This window comes from Emys orbicularis, chromosome 3, assembly GCF_028017835.1.
Source record: "Emys orbicularis isolate rEmyOrb1 chromosome 3, rEmyOrb1.hap1, whole genome shotgun sequence".
NCBI classification, from domain to species: domain Eukaryota; kingdom Metazoa; phylum Chordata; order Testudines; family Emydidae; genus Emys; species Emys orbicularis.
In genome coordinates this window covers 190,657,862-190,677,694 of record NC_088685.1, presented here as the reverse complement: position 1 = coordinate 190,677,694, position 19,833 = coordinate 190,657,862, and the positions used below count along the sequence as shown (strand labels likewise).

Below are 19,833 nucleotides of genomic sequence, written 5' to 3'. Positions count from 1 at the left end.
TCAAGGCACGCGCTCCTCGGCATTGTGCCAGGAACCCTCAACCTATGGGAATTTTGTATAGCCCACGATATCTCTCTGAGGGCCTTTCACCTACCCGGCACACGCAATACGCGAGCCGATCACCTCAGCAGGGTTTTCTCCCACCAATACGAGTGGTCACTCCACTGGGAGGTCGCCCAGCAACTCTTCCGAGAGTGGGGAGCTCCCTGGGTAGATCTCTTCGCTACCGCCCAGAATCACCTCTGCCCCCAGTTCTGCTCCAGGGCAGGGGTGGAAAGGGGGGCGACCTCGGTTGCACTCCTCCTCCGGTGATTAGGCCAAATGTTCTATGCCTTTCCACTGTTCCCACTGATAGGCAGGGTCCTGCAGAAAGTAAAGACGTACGGGTCAAGAGTTATTCTCATAGCCCCGGATTGGCCCCTACAGCATTGGTACGGGACCCTTCTGCAGCTGTTGGCGGCCCCCTCGCGGAGGCTGCCACTCCGCCCGGATCTCCTCTCCCAGGAGAGGGGATGCCTTCTTCATCCCAACCTGGCCGTGCTTCACTTGACAGTATGGTTGCTCCATGGTTGAACGAGGAGGGAAGGTGTTCGGAGGAGGTCAGATGGATTCTGCTAGAGAGCAGAAAGCCGTCTACACAGCAGATCTATTTAGCCAAATGGTTTAGGTTTAGGTTCTCTCGGCCTTGGTCAGGGTACATTTAGCGGCCATTTCAGCCTTTCATCCTCCGCTGCAATGTCACTCTGTTTTTTCCCATGAGATGACCTCCCGTTTTTTAAGAGGACTAGACCGTACATTCCCATACGCCAGGGCCCCGGTCCCACAATGGGATCTAAACCTAGTGCTATCCCGCCTCATGGGCCCTCCCTTTGAGCCCTTGGCCACGTGTTCCTGGGCCCACTTATGCTGGAAGGTGGCATTCCTGGTGGCTATCACCTCAGCCCGTCGGGTCTCGGAGCTTAGAGCCTTGACCTCGGAACCCCCGTATACGGTCTTCCATAAGGATAAGGTCCAGCTTCGCCCACACCCTGCATTTCTCCCCAAGGTGGTCTCCGCTTTCCATATGGATCAGGACATTTTCCTACCGGTACTCTGTCCTAAGCCCCATTCCTCCAACGAGGAACGCCGCCTACACATGCTAGACGTACGTAGGGCACTGGCCTTTTACCTCGACAGGACCAGGCCATTCAGGAAATCCTCGCAACTGTTTGTTGCGTCGGCCGAGCGTATGAGAGGGCAACTGGTCTCTACCCAGCGCCTTTCCCGCTGGATCACCTCATGCATACGCACGTGTTACGACTTGGCTGGGGTTCCCCCACCACCTATCGTAAAGGCCCATTCTATGAGAGCTCAAGCCTCGTCGGCCACCTATGTAGCCCATGTCCCTATCCAGGACATATGTAGGGCTGCCACGTGGTCCTCTGTCCACACCTTTTCCTCACACTATGCGATCGTCTCCCAAGCACGGGATGACGCCGGGTTTGGTAGGGCGGTACTCCGTCCCGCTAACCTTTAAACTCCTACCCACCTCCATCAGATATAGGTTGGAGTCACCTACTGTGGAATACACAGGAGCAATCACTCGAAGAAGAAAGGACAGTTACTTGTTCCGTAACTGGTGTTCTTCGAGATGTGTTGCTCCTGTCTATTCCACACCCCGCCCTCCTTCCCCTCTGTCGGAGTTGTCTGGCAAGAAGGAACTGAGGGTGGGGGGAGTGCGCAGCTCCCCTTATAGCGCGATATAGAGGCGCCACTCCAGGGGTCGCAGCAGTGCTCCCCCACTATGGGTACTGCTAAGGGAAAAACTTCCAGCACTGGTGCACGTGGCGAGCACGCACACCTACTGTGGAATAGACAGGAGCAACACATCTTGAAGAACGCCAGTTAGGGAACAGGTAACTGTCCTTTGTCTAAAAAAAAGTTTCACTTAAATCTTTTCTTTTTTTAAATGTATAGAAACTTTCAGCAGCCTTGTGTTTTTCCCAAGCATTGAGTTAAAATATGAAAGGTATTTCATTTTTAAAAGAAAATTATTTGCCCACAATTTGAAATCTATAATAATATTATTTCCCAGAAATCAATCACTCTTCCTATCTCTTAACGAGAATAGAATTTTCATAGAGTAGAATATCTTGATCTAAACAGACTGGTGACTAGAGGCTATTAATTAGTATATATACCCTTCCAAAGCATGTGTGTCACCCATGTTACAAACAGCATGGAATTATGGAAGTTACATGCTTGAAACAAAATTCAGGTTAAAATATGTATTTTTTTTATCTATAATATTCTTATATGACATCTTTTAATTACAGGCTAAATCATACATACAATCAACTTTTGAGAGAGAATGAAGTTCTTCAAACTGACCATAAGAATTTGAAAAGCTTATTGAACAGTTCCAAACTAGAACAAACACGATTAGAAGCTGAATTTTCTAAACTGAAAGAACAGTACCAACAACTGGATATTACATCTACAAAACTGAATAATCAGTGTGAGGTAAATTAATTTTTTAATCTCTTCTGTTAATCCTTCAATTACTATAGCATTGTAAATGCAGATAATATTATGCAATGTGCTAGACTTTTTATTAATGTATCTGCTTTTGTAGGTAAAATATTAGTACCTGATCACCTTTAGGGCTCCACTCCAGATTTTCTGTCTGAGTTTATTATCATAGCCTTACATACTCCCTAATTCACCCACAAGGCAGTGGAGTATTTCTGTCAGGGGTTGCTCCCTTAGCCTTACATCCTCCCAGGCCACCCACAAGGCAGTGGGTTTGATGAGGTATCAGGTATAGCCTGACCTGACTCCTTAAACCACAGAGTACAAATTGAAATTTATTAAATATTTTTGGATATTTTTCTACATTTTCAAATATATTGATTTCAATTACAACACAGAATACAAAGTGTACAGTGCTCACTTTATATTATTATTTTTATTACAAATATTTGCACTGTAAAAATGATAAACAAAAGAAATAGTATTTTTCTATTTACCTCAGACAAGGACTGTACTACAATCTCTTTATTGTGAAAGTGCAACTTACAAATGTAGATTTTTTTTTGTTACATAACTGCACTTAAAAACAAAAAAATGTAAAACTTTAGAGCCTACAGGTCCACTCAGTCCTACTTCTTGTTCAGCCAATCGCTAAGACAAACAAGTTTGTTTACATTTATGGGGGATAATGCTGCCCACTTCTTATTTACAATGTTACCAGAAAGTGAGAACAGGCGTTCGCATGGCACTTTTGTAGCCGGCATTGCAAGGTATTTATGTGCCAGATATGCTAAACATTCATATGCCCCTTCATGCTTTGGCCATCATTCCAGAGGACATGCTTCCATGCTGATGACACTCTTTAAAAAAATAATGCCTTAATTAAATTTGTGACTGAACTCCTTGGGGGAGAATTGTATGTCTTCTGCTCTGTTTTACCCGCATTCTGCCATATATTTCATGTTATCGCAGTCTCAGATGATGACCCAGCACATGTTGTTCATTTTAAGAACAGTTTCTCTACAGATTTGACAAAACACAAAGATACCAATGTGAGATTTCTAAAGATAGCTATACCACTCGACCCAAAGTTTAAGAATCTGAAGTGCCTTCCAAAATTTGAGAGGGACAAGGTGTAGAGCATGCTTTCAGAAGTCTTAAAAGAGCAACACTCCGATGCGGAAACTACAGAACCCAAACCACCATAAAAGAAAATCAACCTTCTGCTGGTGGCATCTGATTCAGATGATGAAAATGAACATGCGTTGGTCCGCACTGCTTTGTATTGTTATTGAGCAGAACCCATCACCAGCATGGATGCATGTCCTCTGGAATGGTGCTTGAAGCATGAAGGTACATATGAACCTTTAGCGCATCTGGCATGTAATTATCTTGCGACGCTGGCTACAACAGTGCCATGTGAACGCCTGTTCTCACTTTCATGTGACGTAAATAAGAAGCGGTCAGCATTATCTCCTGCAAATGTAAACAGACTTGTTTGTCTGCACAATTGGCTGAACAAGAATTAGTACTGAGTGGACTTGTAGACTCTAAAGTTTGACATTGTTTTATTTTGAATCCAGTTATTTTTTTGTACTTAATGCAGGTTTTTTTCTGCACATAATTCTACACCTGCAAGTTTATCTTTCATAATAAAGAGATTGCAGCACAGTACTTGTATTAGGTTAATTGAAAAATACCATTTCTTTTGTTTTTTACAGTGCAAATATTTGTAATCTAAAAGCAAAAATAAAGTAAAAGACAAAAAAGCCGTGAGTTTCAGCCTATCTCCATAGTAGGGGAACTCAGCTTCATAGCATAATCCCTAACTAGAGAATTCGGAAAGGTTCTCGGTCTTAGGCCTGGTTTACACTGGGGGGGGATCGATCTAAGTTACGCAGTGTCAGCTATGTGAATAACGTAGCTGAAGTCGACGTACTTAGATCTACTTACCGCAGTGTCTTCACTGTGGTAAGTCAACGGCTGACGCTCCCCCGTCGACTCCGCCTGCGCCTCTTGCCCTGGTGGAGTACTTGAGTCGACGGGAGAGCGCTCAGCGGTCAATTTATCATGTCGAGACTAGACGTGATAAATCGACCCCTGCTGGATTGATCACTGCCCCTCGAAGCCAGTAATGTAGACAAGCCCATAGATATGTTTGACATTATGAGGAGGAAAGAAGTGGCTACCAGAGAAAGAAGACAAGCAAGCTAAATCTTCTATCCAAAATCAAGTTGTCTCCCTGAAATTCCTCATTCAAGGACATCATTAGGGAAGAATGGGAAACACCCAACAATAGGAAAGGCTTACTCAGCAAGTCCAGAAATTCTACATTATAGTACAACCCAGAGATTTCTTCTTCATCTTCTCTATAGTTAATGCAGCAGTGGCATCCCTGGAAAAGACACCATTTCCTGCTGTGAGTGGGTTTTTCCCCCAAAAAAGATCCTTCAGAAAGGATAATTGAAACTATCCACTGAAGGAACTTTAAAGCTTCTTCAGCTTCTCTTAGTGTCTGCTTGGCAATAAGCTATTTCAGGGCCACAGTGTTTGGCTGCAACAACTTAACAATACCCTTAAAACTCATCTCAAAAACAAAGGAAATTTGTTTATTTTTATTTTTGTAATGTATGTCCTGGTATTCACTGTCAAGAGTTTAGGTCAAAAGTAGTTTCTTAACTCCTATATTAATAAGATATTTTTCTATTACAATTATGATTGCTCTGCTGGTTAAAGTGAATCCAGCCAATAAACAAAATATTAAAATGTTAAAAGAAACATTTCTGAGTCGATTTATTTGATATTGCTATGTCTTTTGCCTGATTTACTGAAGCCTTTGTGTGTCCTGCTTATATTTTCTAGATAAGCCTGTAAATCAGGCAGTGTGCTCAGTTTTATATTAAGTCCTGTTTTGTACATTTTTAACAGTTGCTTAGCCAGCTTAAAGGAAATCTGGAGGAAGAAAACAGACATCTACTTGATCAAATTCAGACATTAATGCTACAGAATAGAACATTACTGGAGCAGAATATGGAAAGCAAGGATCTTTTCCACGTTGAACAAAGACAGTACATGTAGGTATACCAAAAATTATGAAACCGCTGTTCAGAAATGTGACAACGGCAAGCTTACAAATGTAAAAAACCACCTTCTACTGGCTGATACATTACGTAATACTCTCATACCCTATTCTCTTGTATTTTTTCTTCGAACATAACTAAAGTGATTGCATTATATATGAATTGCTGATAATCACAACCAGAAATGTTGATTTTTAAAACTAAATAATTAAAGATACATGGTTTTTATGGTATGTGGATCTAATGAAAAAAAAAATGTATTCCTCCTTCCACTTCAAGCATCCCAGAATTCTTTGAAAATTTTGTTGCTTTTTCCAGGAGAGAACTTTTGCTTCTTTTAGCAGTAAAAATAAAGTGTTTTTAAATACTACTTTATTGTATCCTATATGTGCATGCTGTGTTCATAAAGTACAGCATTACATCATATTAAAGACTGTAAATGGCCCATGAAAGTCTTTAAAATGTCTTCATTTAGATATATCTTTACATCCTATTTTCTGTATTTCTCTTTCTTCCTCTTTATTACTTAGAGACCTCTGTTTCTTGGCAATTTTTATGCGGCTCCCACTTATTCTTAGGTGAAAAAGTCTGCTCTCAGATACCTAAAAATGCAAAGAAACATGTAATATTATATAAACATATATACATAACTGCTAAAATAGCAATTTTGATTAATTTCTGTTTACAGTGACAAGTTAAATGAATTGAGACGACAAAAGGAGAAATTAGAGGAGAAGATTATGGATCAGTATAAATTTTATGAGCCATCCCCCCCCAGAAGGTACTGCTTGAATATATTTTATGAAAATTAGTATAACCAGAAATTTAAACAAGTTAAGGATCCATTTGTGCCCCAATTGAAGTTGATGGTAAGATTCCCATTGACTTCCATGGGAGCAGAGCATGCCCACATATTGTAGTTAAACTTGCATACAAATTATTTTTTAAATTATGCATTTTATAAAGTAATGAATTATAAATGCAATAATGGGTTTAATTTTATTATAACAGAAGGGGCAATTGGATTACTCTAAAAATGAGGAAATTGATAAAATCTAAGAAAGATGTTAACCGCGAACGTCTGAAGTCTCTGACTCTTACACCTACCCGTTCGGAGTCCAGTGAAGGATTTCTTCAGCTACCCCATCAGGACAGTCAAGATAGTTCTTCTGTGGGCTCAAACTCTCTTGAAGATGGCCAGACACTGGGAACCAAAAAGAGCAGTAGTGAGTAGTTACAAAATGATTTTCGTTTGAAATACTGTTTGGTTAAATATATTTCCAATAGGTGGTAAAAACTTCAAAACTACTTAAAAAAGAACAAGTCAGTTGGAAATCTTTAAGTAATGTTAAGAGCTACCAAGGCCTGTAATCTTTAGGTCAATGGCAAAGCTCCCCTTGACTTCAGTGGTGCAGGTTCAGACCCCACCTAGAGTGTATGGATAGATGCCCTATTTTAGCATTTCAGTAAATGTAATTAAATACATTAAAATAAATCTATAGTATATCAGGGATGCAGAATTAGGCTTATTGGATCAGAATAACGGCATTTAGCCTGTCAGAACTTCAAATGCTCCTCTCTCCCTAATCCACCTCCTTTTGCTTTGTTTGTTTTCTCTCATTCCCATGAGACTCCCACCCTCCTCAAGTATGCCTCTCCATATTGTGTCCATAGAATCATAGAATATCAGGGTTGGAAGGGACCTCAGGAGGTCATCTAGTCCAACCCCCTGCTCAAAGCAGGACCAATTCCCAACTAAATCATCCCAGCCAGGGTTTTGTCAAGCCGGGCCTTAAAAACCTCCAAGGAAGGAGATTCCACCACCTCCCTAGGTAAAGCATTCCAGTGCTTCACCACCCTCCTAGTGAAATAGTGTTTCCTAATATCCAACCTAGACCTCCCCCACTGCAACTTGAGACCATTGCTCCTTGTTCTGTCATCTGCCACCACTGAGAACAGCCGAGCTCCATCCTCTTTGGAACACCCCCACCCCCAGCTATCAAATCCCCCCTCATTCTTCTCTTCTGGAGACTAAACAATCCCAGTTCCCTCAGCCTCTCCTCATAAGTCATGTGCTCCAGACCCCTAATCATTTTTGTTGCCCTCCGCTGGACTCTTTCCAATATTTCCACATCCTTCTTGTAGTGTGGGGCCCAAAACTGGACACAGTACTCCAGATGAGGCCTCACCAATGTCGAATAAAGGGGAACGATCACGTTCCTCGATCTGCTGGCAATGCCCCTACTTATACAGCCCAAAATGCCATTAGCCTTCTTGGCAACAAGAGCACACTGTTGACTCATATCCAGCTTCTCGTCCACTGTGACCCCTAGGTCCTTTTCTGCAGAACTGCTACCTAGCCATTCGGTCCCTAGTCTGTAGCAGTGCATAGGATTCTTCCGTCCTAAGTGCAGGACTCTGCACTTGTCCTTGTTGAATCTCATCAGGTTTTTTTTTGGCCCAATCCTCTAATTTGTCTAGGTCCCTCTGTATCTGATCCCTACCCTCCAGCGTATCTACCACGCCTCCCAGTTTAGTGTCATCTGCAAACTTGCTGAGAGTGCAGTCCACACCATCCTCCAGATCGTTAATAAAGATATTAAACAAAACCGGCCCCAGGACCGACCCTTGGGGTTCTCCGCTTGAAACCGGCTGCCAACTAGACATGGAGCCATTGATCACTACCCGTTGAGCCCAACGATCTAGCCAGCTTTCTATCCACCTTACAGTCCATTCATCCAGCCCATACTTCTTTAACTTGGCGGCAAGAATACTGTGGGAGACCGTATCAAAAGCTTTGCTAAAGTCAAGGAATAACACATCCACTGCTTTCCCCTCATCCACAGAGCCAGTTATCTCCTCATAGAAGGCAATTAGGTTAGTCAGGCACGACGTCCCCTTGGTGAATCCATGCTGACTGTTCCTGATCACTTTCCTCTCCTCTAAGTGTTTCATAATTGATTCCTTGAGGACCTGCTCCATGATTTTTCCAGGGACTGAGGTGAGGCTGACTGGCCTGTAGTTCCCCGGATCCTCCCTCTTCCCTTTTTTAAAGATGGGCACTACATTAGCCTTTTTCCAGTCATCCGGGACCTCCCCCGATCGCCATGAGTTTTCAAAGATGATGGCCAATGGCTCTGCAATCACATCCGCCAACTCCTTTAGCACCCTCGGACGCAGCGCATCCGGACCCCTGGATTTGTGCTCATCCAGTTTTTCTAAATAGTCCCGAACCACCACTTTCTCCACAGAGGGCTGGTCACCTCCTCCCCATACTGTGCTGCCCAGTCCAGCAGTCTGGGAGCTGACCTTGTTTGTGAAGACAGAGGCAAAAAAAGCATTGAGTACATTAGCTTTTTCCACATCCTCTGTCACTAGGTTGCCTCCCTCATCCAGTAAGGGGCCCACACTTTCCTTGACTTTCTTCTTGTTGCTAACATACCTGAAGAAACCCTTCTTGTTACTCTTAACATCTCTTGCTAGCTGCAACTCCAAGAGCGATTTGACCTTCCTGATTTCATTCTTGCATGCCTGAGCGATATTTTTATACTCCTCCCTGGTCATTTGTCCAATCTTCCACTTCTTGTAAGCTTCTTTGTCCAATCTTCCACTTCTTGTAAGCTTCTTTTTTGCGTTTAAGGTCAGCAAGGATTTCACTGTTAAGCCAAGCTGGTCGCCTGCCATATTTACTATTCTTTCTACACGTCGGGATGGTTTGTTCCTGCAACCTCAATAAGGATTCTTTAAAATACAGCCAGCTCTCCTGGACCCCTTTGCTCTTCATGTTATTCTCCCAGGGGATCCTGCCCATCTGTTCCCTGAGGGAGTGAAAATCTGCTTTTCTGAAGTCCAGGGTCCGTATTCTGCTGCTCTCTTTTCTTCCTTGTGTCAGGATCCTGAACTCGACCATCTCATGGTCACTGCCTCCCAAGTTCCCATCCACTTTTGCTTCCCCTACTAATTCTTCCCTGTTTGTGAGCAGCAGGTCAAGAAAAGCTCTGCCCCTAGCTGGTTCCTCCAGCACTTGCACCAGGAAATTGTCCCCTACAGTTTCCAAAAACTTCCTGGATTTTCTGTGCACCGCTGTATTGCTCTCCCAGCAGATATCAGGGTGATTAAAGTCTCCCATGAGAACCAGGGCCTGCGATCTAGCAACTTCTGTTAGTTGCCGGAAGAAAGCCTCGTCCACCTCATCCCCCTGGTCTGGTGGTCTATAGCAGACTCCGACCACGACATCACCCTTGTTGCTCACACTTCTCAACTTTATCCAGAGACTCTCAGGTTTTTCTGCAGTTTCATACCGGAGCTCTGAGCAGTCATACTCCTCTTTTACATACAATGCAATTCCCCCACCTTTTCTGCCCTGCCTGTCCTTCCTGAACAGTTTATATCCATCCATGACAGTACTCCAGTCATGTGAGTTATCCCACCAAGTCTCTGTTATTCCAATCGCATCATAGTTCCCTGACTGTGCCAGGACTTCCAGTTCTCCCTGCTTGTTTCCCAGGCTTCTTGCATTTGTGTATAGGCACTTAAGATAACTCGCCGATCGTCCCTCTTTCTCAGTATGAGACAGGAGTCCTCCCCTCTTGCGCTCTCCTGCTCTTGCTTCCTCCCAGGATCCCATTTCCCAACTTACCTCAGGGCTTTGGTCTCCTTCCCCCGGTGAACCTAGTTTAAAGTCCTCCTCACTAGGTTAGCCAGCCTGCTTGCGAAGATGCTCTTCCCTCTCTTCGTTAGGTGGAGCCCGTCTCTGCCTAGCACTCCTCCTTCTTGGAACACCATCCCACGGTCGAAGAATCCAAAGCCTTCTCTCCGACACCACCTGCATAGCCATTCGTTGACTTCCACGATTCGACGGTCTCTACCCAGGCCTTTTCCTTGCACAGGGAGGATGGACGAGAACACCACTTGCGCCTCAAACTCCTTTATCCTTCTTCCCACAGCCACGTAGTCTGCAGTGATCCGCTCAAGGTCATTCTTGGCAGTATCATTGGTTCCCACGTGGAGAAGCAGGAAGGGGTAGCGATCCGAGGGCTTGATGAGTCTCGGCAGTCTCTCCGTCACATCGTGTCTCCTAGCTCCTGGCAAGCAGCAGACCTCTCTGTTTTCCCGGTCGGGGCGGCAGATAGATGACTCAGTCCCCCTGAGGAGGGAGTCCCCGACCACCACCACCCTCCTCCTCCTCTTGGGAGTGGTGGTTGTGGAACCCTCATCCCTAGGACAGTGCATCTTTTGCCTTCCAATCGGTGGAGTCTCCTTCTGCTCCCTTCCTTCAGATGTGTCATCTAGTCCATACTAACAACCATTAGCTGCTAAAAAGATCATGTGTCTCTTGAAACTCATGGTGATGGGTTTTGGCAACAATATAATAGAGAATAGAAAGAGCTGTGGAGTGATATAAGCAGTTAGAAGGACACAGATCACTGCTGATCCTAGAGATAGGCAGAGCTACAGAGAGAAATAACGGATAAGTTCCTGATGTAGGGGGAATTGACGTTTGCCAGACATGAAGTGTTAACCCTGAATAAGCCACTTTGTCATAGCCGTTAGGATGCACATAGCTTAGAGTATTTTATACACCCTTTACTTGTTTCTTTTGTTGTTCATCAATAATTTAAGTCATGAAATTTCTAGTGGCAGGTAATTAGTTTTTTGCCATTACATTTCATGTTAAACAAGTTGCATTATTGATTAGTTAATAAATTTATTACAAGTGAGATATTGATGTTACATATAAAGCATCAATGTACCCTCATATTACAATTCATACCTTTTAAAGTTTAATATCTAAGTGACTTAGAATATATAAGGTGAAAATTTGGTATTCCAATTTTCATCCCAGGTGAGAATTTTCTTTATTTAAAAAAAAAAAAAATCTCTCATGGTGGTTTTTGATTTTGGCTCTTACTGTGCAAACTTAATAAAAATAAAAAATAAAAAAATTCTGTATTATTTCATACTTTTACGGAAATTAAAAATAGAGCATAAGAGAATCTGGAAGAGTCTGTCTTTGGATAGGGTGCCAATGCATGTAGGGACAATCCTGCTGAAAAGAAGTGCTTGAAATTCCTAGTTTCTTAAAAGGAGTTGGCTATAAAAGGTTATGTGACCCTTTAAAAAGAAGCAATTTGAAACCTGATGCAGATTAAAATAATTACAACCCTTCCCTTGCCTATATAAATACTGGATTTTTTTTATTTTGCTTGCCTTCATTCATTTTGTCCTCACTTCAAGAATTAGTCTCCCCTCAAATGTGGTGCTATCAAGAGTTGCTTGTGTATAAGAGAGGACCTTAACTATACTAAATCTTTCATAAATCCATTAATGATAAAAACAGGCCCTGGTTTAAGAAGACAAGGATCTTCAACAAAGCAGTGACTAGTTGCTAAGAGGGCTTTTATCTTGTACCTTAATAAAATAACACCATTCCATATTATTTCTGGTTTATGGTGACAGGATCATGGAACAAAATATTTCCAATATTTCCTATCAATGTTTGTCAAAGTGGATTAGATCCTTTATACAAAAATGCTGTGTGATAATGGGGACTCAGATCCCTGAATGTTGCAGTTTTGGAAATATACAGAGCTGCTGCCAGGATTGCAGTCAATATTTTTACACAGCATCACTGTTGGCCTAGCCTCATGATCTGATGCCCAGTCCAGGAGAGCAATTCTACAATAATCATTATTCCGTTAAATAATCCTCCTCATTCCCATCTCCTTAGGGATTTATTACTCTTTGTGAATCTCCAAGGGTGGAAACCTGTACTGACAATCCTCAAAAGAGAAAGAGAAGTTACTCATCTATAACTGGAGTTCTTTGAGGAGATATATCCACACATCCCACCTTTCATTCCCATTTTGGAGGGTCTATTGCAGGGGTGGGGAAACTTTTTGGCCTGAGGGCCGCATCGGGGTATGGAAATTGTATGGCGGGCCATGAATGTTCACAAAATTGGGGGTAGGGGTGTGGGAGGGGGTGAGGGCTCCAGCTGGGGGTGCAGCCAGAAATGAGGAGTTCAGGGTGTAGGAGGGGGTTGTGGGCTCTGGGGTGGGGCTGGGGATGAGGGGTTTGGAGTACAGCAGGGGGCTCCAGGCTGGGACTGAGGGGTTCGGAGGGCGGGAGGGGGATCAGGGCAGGAGGTTGGGGTACCGAGGAGGGGTGTGAGGGCTCCGGCTGGGGGTGTGGGCTCTGCGGTGGGACCGGGGATGAGGGCTTTGGGGTGCAGGAGGGTGCTCCAGGGGACCGAGGGGTTCGGAGGGCGGGAAAGGGATCAGGCTGTGGCAGAGGATTGGGGCGCGGAGAGGGGGGGTGCGCTTAGGAATGCAGACTTCAGGCGGCACTTACTGAAAGCAGCTCCTGGAAGCATGTCCCCCTCCAGCTCCAAGGTGCGGCCAGGCGGCTCTGCACACTGCCCTGTCCGTAGGCGCCACCTCTGCAGCTCCCATTGGCTGGGAACCATGGCCAATGGGAGCTGCGAGGGTGAGCGCCTGTGGACGGGGCAGCCTGCAGAGCCGCCTGGCCACGCTTCCGCGTACTACCTAGGAGCTGGAGGGGGGTCATGGCAGCTGCCTCCTGGGAACCGCGCAGAGCAGGGCAAGCCCCCGACCCCACTCCCCGGTTGGAGCTGAGGGACAGATTAAATGGTCTGATGGGCCAGATGTGGCCCGCAGGCGGTAGTTTGCCCACCTCAGTCTATTGGATTCTAAGTGAATAGGAGAAACTCAGCTTGTGGGCAAGTCAAGCTTTGTCATCTTTCTCTTTTGTAGCTCTGGGCAAGGAATTTTCTTTTGCAATGTAATCAATCCCTTTTCATGTTTCATCAGTACAGTTTCCTGGAAAAGTAGGTTCCATGGCTGAGGGTCAACCTCAATGTCATAATGTATGGAGCCTTAGGTTCGCCTAGGATCCCTCGCCTTCTGGGGCTTTCCACTCCTCTCAGATAGTTTTATTCTGTAAACCTACTGTCATAACTATAAAGGGAAGGGTAACAGCCCTTCTGTGTACAATACTATAAAATCCCTCCTGGCCAGAGACACCAAAATCCTTTTACCTGTAAAGGGTTAAGAAGCCCAGGTAACCTGGCTGACATCTGACCCAAAGGACTAATAAGGGGACAAGATACTTTCAAAACTTGGTGAGGGGAAGGCTTTTGTTTGTGCTCTTCGTTTTGGGGGTTGTTCGCTCTTGAAACTAAGAGGAACCGGACATCAATCCATGCTCTCCAAATCTTTCTGAACAAGTCTCTCATATTTCAAACTTGTAAGTAACAGCCAGGCAAGGCGTGTTAGGTTTATCTTTGTTTTCTCAACTTGTAAATGTACCTTTTGCTAGAGGGTTTACCTCTGTTTGCTGTAACTTTGAACTTAAGGCTAGACGGGGTTCCTCTGGGCTCTAATGAATCTGATTACCCTGTAAAGTTATTTTCCATCCTGATTTTACAGAGATGATTTTTTACCTTTCTTTCTTTAATTAAAAGTCTTCTTTTTAAGAACCTGATTGATTTTTTCTTGTTTTAAGATCCAAGGGGATTGGATCTGGACTCACTAGGAATTGGTGGGGGAATGGTTAATTTCTCCTTGTTTTAAGATCCAAGGGTTTGGATCGGTGTTCACCAGGAAATTGGTGGAGAAGTCTCTCAAGGCTACCCAGGGAAGGGAGTTAGTACTTGGGAGTGGTGGCAGCAAAACCAGATCTAAGCTGGTAATTCAGTTTAGAGGTTCACATGCAGGTCCCCATATCTGTACTCTAAAGTTCAGAGTGGGGAAGGAACCTTGACACCTACTAAGAACTACAACTTGGGATCCTCAAATCCACTTTTATCCCTATGAAGTGGGGATCCTGGCTTTATTGAGTGATGTTGGCTCAACTAACTTTCTGGGGTCCAAAAGAGTCATAAGTCTTTTCCCTGAAAAAGAGCTAAAGAGAGACTCCTGTCAGATCTCCATTTCCAAAATTGAATATCTGTCCTCTCAACTGCTGTCTTTTCCTAGGCCCTTGTTGGCTTCAGAAGATTGTGAAGATGAAGAGGCTTCAGGTAGATAAACCTTCTCAAGAGGGAGAATCACCATCTTCCTAATTTCTGGATTATTCTTAGGCTTTAATGTCAGTCTCTCTACCTCTCCTGGTGAGACTTGCTGAAGCCCTGAATCTAGAGACAGAGAACTCTCCTATTCTTTATTATGGAGGCACTGGTCATGGTTTCATGGCTAAGGTTGAGTTCTGTTTTGCGCTTAAAGCAGTGATTCATCCATTTTGTTATATATGAAAAATAGAGCATATCTTGACACAACAAGGAGTAATGGTCTCAAGTTGCAGTGTGGGAGGTTTATGTTGGATATTAGGAAAAACTTTTTCACTAGGAGGGTGGTGAAGGACTGGAATGGGTTACCTAGGGAGGTGGTGGAATCTCCTTCCTTAGAGGTTTTTAAGGTCAGGCTTCCAAAGCCCTGGCTGGGATGATTTAGTTGGGGATTGGTCCTGCTTTGAGCAAGGGGTTGGACTAGATGACCTCCTGAGGTCCCTTCCAACCCTGATATTCTATGATTCTATGCTCTTCCACAAACTTTCGGCAATCACTCTTTAAATATAGAATTTTTTTTTAGAATTTACAAGTAAATCTGTTGTTTTATGAGTTAAAATTAATTTTAAATTGGGTCCTTTAAGAAATTTAGCATTGGTGTCAATCTTTTCTTTGTCCAAAATTATCTTACTAATGGAATAACACAGATTCTTCAAAATTTCCTCTATATACAGTAGTTAAAATTAATTGAAATCTTGTGCATAGGCTATATTTGAAAAAAAAATTGTAATTAAGCTAAGTTATTAACAACCGTTGTATTTAATTGGTATGATTGTATAAGCTAAAGACATGGTCAGGTCAACAGCTCAAGTAGCTCTTAACGTGGCTATTTTGATTTCAGAGATAATTCAGTTAGGGTGACCAGGTGTCCGGTTTTCGACTGGAACATCCGGTCAAAAAGGGACCCTGGCAGCTCCAGTCGGGACCGCCAACCGGAGCATTAAAAATCTGGTCAGCGGTGCTGTAGTGCTAAGGCAGGCTAGTCCCTACCTGTCCTGGGGCACCGCGCTGCACCCCGGAAGCGGCCAGCAGGTCCGGCTCCTAGGCAGGGAGGCCATGGGGCTCCGCATGCTGCCCCCGCCCTGAGCACCAGCTCTGCACTCGGCCAATGGGAGCTGGGGGGGCGGTGCCTGTGGGCGAGAGCAGCGCCTCCTGCCCCCCTCCGCCGCCACCTACTAGCGCCAGACCTGCTAGCTGCTTCCGGCGCATGCATAACATTATGTCAGGACAGGCAGGCAGCCTGCCTTAGCCCCTCCCCCCCACCCACCCCCGCGCTGCTGCCCGGGAGTCGTGCAAGGTAAGCCTGCACCCCAACCCCCTGTCTCAACCCGCAGCCCCCTCCCGCACTCCAAATCCCTTGCCCCCCCCCAGCCTGGAGCCCCCTCCTGTACCCCAAATCCCTCATTCCCGACCCCACCCCAGAGCCCTCACCCCCTTGCACCCCAACCCCCTGCCCCAGCCCAGAGCCCCTTCCCAGACCCTGAACTCCTCATTCCCGGCCCGAGCCCAGAGCCCTCGTAAGAGTACAAAAATTCAAGATGGTCACACTGGACACAATAATACCTGCGCTGGACAAGGGGACTGGTTCACAGCCCTCGACCTACAGGATGCCTATTTTCACATATCCATTCATCCGGCCCACAGACACTTCCTGCACTTCACAATCGGACACGACCATTTCCAATACAGGGTACTCCCTTTTGGACTCTCCACAGCAATGAGAGTATTCTCCAAAACCCTAGCCATAGTCATGGCCCATCTCTGCAGACAGGGGATCATACTTTTCCCCTACCTAGACGATTGCCTCATCAAGGGCAACTCATATGACGAGACACTTCAAGTTACCCATTTCACCATTTCACTCTTCCACAGCTTGGGCCTACTGTCAAGGCTGTATCCCCACTTTGAACTTTAGGGTACAAATGTAGGGGCCTGCATGAAAACTTCTAAGCTTATCTACCAGCTTAGCTCTGGTCCGCTGCCACCATCTTAAGAATTCCCTCCCTGGGAAGCCTTGAGAAACCTTTCACCAATTCCCTGGTGAATACAGATCCAAACTTCTTGGATCTTAAACAAGGAGAAATTGACCCTTCCCCCCTCCTTCCTTTCACCAACTCCTGGTGAATACAGATCCAAACCCCCTTTGGATCTTAAAACAAGGAGAAATCAATCAGGTTCTTAAAAAGAAGGCTTTTAATTAAAGCAAAAGGTAAAAATCATCTCTGCAAAATCAGTATGGAAAATAACTTTACAGGGTAATCAAACTTAAAGAGCTCAGAGGAATCCCCTCTGTCTTAGGTTCAAAGTATAGCAAACAAGAAAAGCACTCTAGTAAAAGGTACATTTACAAGCTGAGAAAACAAAGTAAATCTAAGACGCCTTGCCTGGCTTTTACTTACAATTTTGAAATAAGAGAGACTTGTTTAGAAAGATGGGGAGAACCTGGATTGATGTCTGGTCCCTCTCAGTCCCAAGAGCGAACAACCCCTTAAACAAAGGACACACACAAAAGCCTTTCCCCCCCCCCAAGATTTGAAAGTATCTTGTCCCCTTATTGGTCCTCTGGGTCAGGTGTCAGCCAGGTTACCCGAGCTTCTTAACCCTTTACAGGTAAAAGGATTTTAGAGTCTCTGACCAGGAGGGACTTTAGTACTGTACACAGGAGAGCTGTCACCCTTCCCTTTATAGTTATGACACCTACAAATAAACGTCCAAAAATCTACCCTGATGCCTACACAGCAGATCGAATTCATTGGATCTCACCTGGACTCAGTTCGAACCAGAACCTCACTACCACACAACCGATTCCTCACTATCTTACATCTCGTACGTACACTCTCTGTTCGTCCCAGGATACAGGCAAGAATTTGCCTATAGCTCCTTGGACACATGGCAGCCACCACCTTCGTGGTCAAGTACGCCAGGCTGCACATGAGATGTCTTCACGGTTGGCTCAACTCACATTTCAAACCCAGCAGGCACAGCCTCTGCACGCTGCTGACTCCTCCAGCGAACGTACTAGCTTCCCTGCAATGGTGGACAAGACCAGAGAACCTTGGCATAGGCGTTCCCTTTCAGCAACAATCTCCCACGCTCATGCTCACCACGGACGCTTCCCTGATCAGTTGGGGAGCGCATCTGGAGGGACACACGGCACAAGGCCGCTGGTCTGTGCCAGACACACGTCTACACATAAATCTCCTAGAGCTCAGAGCTGTGAGACAAGCCTGCTTCCACTTTCTTCCCCTCATAAAGAACAAATCTATCCGGGTCCTAACGGACAATGTAGCGTGTATGTTTTACATCAACAGACAAGAGGGAGCACGATCGCACTCCCTATGCATGGAAGCCATCCGATTATGGAATTGGTGCATACAGCACTACATACAAATTGTTGTGTCGTACCTACCTGGCTGTCACAACACTACCGCCGATACACTCAACAGACACTTCTCCAAAGAACACGAGTGGGAATTGCACCCCACGATACTACAACAGCTCTTCTCCCAATGGAGCACCCCGTCAATAGACCTCTTTGCCACAACCCAGAATCGCAAATGCCACCTCTTTTGCTCCAGAGCAGGATTCCTCATTCCGTGGAACAACTCTCTCCTGTATGCCTTTCCACCGATCCCTCTGATACACAGGGTCCTACGCAAGATCAGAGACGACAAGGGTCAGAGGTCATACTCATTGCCCCAGCTTGGCTGAGACAGACATGGTATCCTTACCTGCTCCACATCTCCACGGACTCTTCCCAACAGACCAGATCTCCTTTCCCAGGACAACGGACGAATTCTTCACACCCAGCTCCAGAAACTCCACCTGACATCGTTCCAGAACCATGAATTAGCCTGTTCTGAGCAAGTCCGATATGTCCTCCTGCATAGTAGAAAAGACTCCACTCGTAAAACTTACCTGCAGAAGTGGAAGCGGTTTTCCCTGTGGTGTTCAAACAAACATTTATCACCCCATATCGTGACCCTTCCTAACATCCTAGACTACCTCCTGAAACTAAAACAGGACGGACTCTCGCTCAGCTCCATCAGGGTACACCTAGCGGCCCTTACTACCTTCCATGATTCATTAGACGGATATTCACTCTTTGCCCACCCCACCATAAAACGCTTCCTTACGGGCCTAGAAAATCTCTACCCCAAGATTTATGCATCCGCAGCTGCATGGAATCTCAATCTCTTTCTTCGCGGTCTTATGAAACCTCCATTCGAGCCCTTAGCTACTTCATCTCTTCTTCATATGTCCATGAAGGTAGCCATCTTGGTTGCCATAACATCAGCAAGGAAGGTAGGAGAAATCAGCACCCTGATGGCCTACCCTCCCTACGCAACCTTCTCCAAAGACAAAGTTACTCTGTGACCCCACCCTAAATTTCTCCTTAAGGGGGTATCAACCTTCCACCTTAACCAACCAATATACTTACCTACATTCTATACCAAACTTCACGAGACTCCACACGAGGCAACGCAGCACACCCTCGATGTCAGACAAGCACTGGCGTTCTATTTAGATAGGACTAAACCATTTCATTAGCCCTCCCGCTTATTTGTCTCCACTACCGAGCGATCAAAGGGTGCAGCACTTTCTAAACAACGACTTTCCAAGTGGATCTATGACTGCATCAGATCCTGTTATCACATTCAAAATGCTCAACCGCCCGAAGGCATCAGAACTCATTCTACTTGAGCTATGTCAACATCCGTTGCTTTCCTCCATAATGTACCCATTCCTGATATCTGTAAGGTAGCCATGTGGTCATCTGAACACACATTTACTAAACACTATGCTATCACACAGGATACCACAGCAGACACAATAGTAGGCCATACAGTACTGTCTACAGTACTCATTGCCGCAACTCCTAAGTCCCACCAGCCTTAGTGGGTACTGCTTCACATTCACCTGGAGTGGAGCACCCACAAAGACAGCACTCGAAGAAGAAGAGAAAGTTACTCACCTTACAGTAACTGAGGTTCTTTGCGATGTGTGTCCCTATGGGTGCTCCACTCCCCACCCTCCTCCCCTCAACTTTGGAGTTCTATACTGACTTCTCCATGGTAGAGAAGGAACTGAGGGGTGCACGAGACGCGCGCGCTCAGGCAAACTCTTACGAGACCACGAGACAGCAGCTGAGCG

The 19,833-nt window shown here is 45.1% G+C and overlaps 1 protein-coding gene across 4 annotated transcripts in view; it reads left to right on the top strand.

The window, feature by feature from the left end:
* CCDC88A (coiled-coil domain containing 88A) overlaps window positions 1-19,833 on the top strand; it is a 346,834-nt gene that overhangs the window by 301,316 nt on the left and 25,685 nt on the right. For all 4 annotated transcript variants that reach the window (XM_065400915.1, XM_065400912.1, XM_065400913.1 and 1 more), the window contains exons 22-25: window positions 2,316-2,502; window positions 5,440-5,585; window positions 6,280-6,372; window positions 6,603-6,817. In XM_065400915.1, the coding sequence (XP_065256987.1) occupies window positions 2,316-2,502; window positions 5,440-5,585; window positions 6,280-6,372; window positions 6,603-6,817 (641 nt within the window). The remainder of the gene's footprint in view (window positions 1-2,315; window positions 2,503-5,439; window positions 5,586-6,279; window positions 6,373-6,602; window positions 6,818-19,833) is intronic.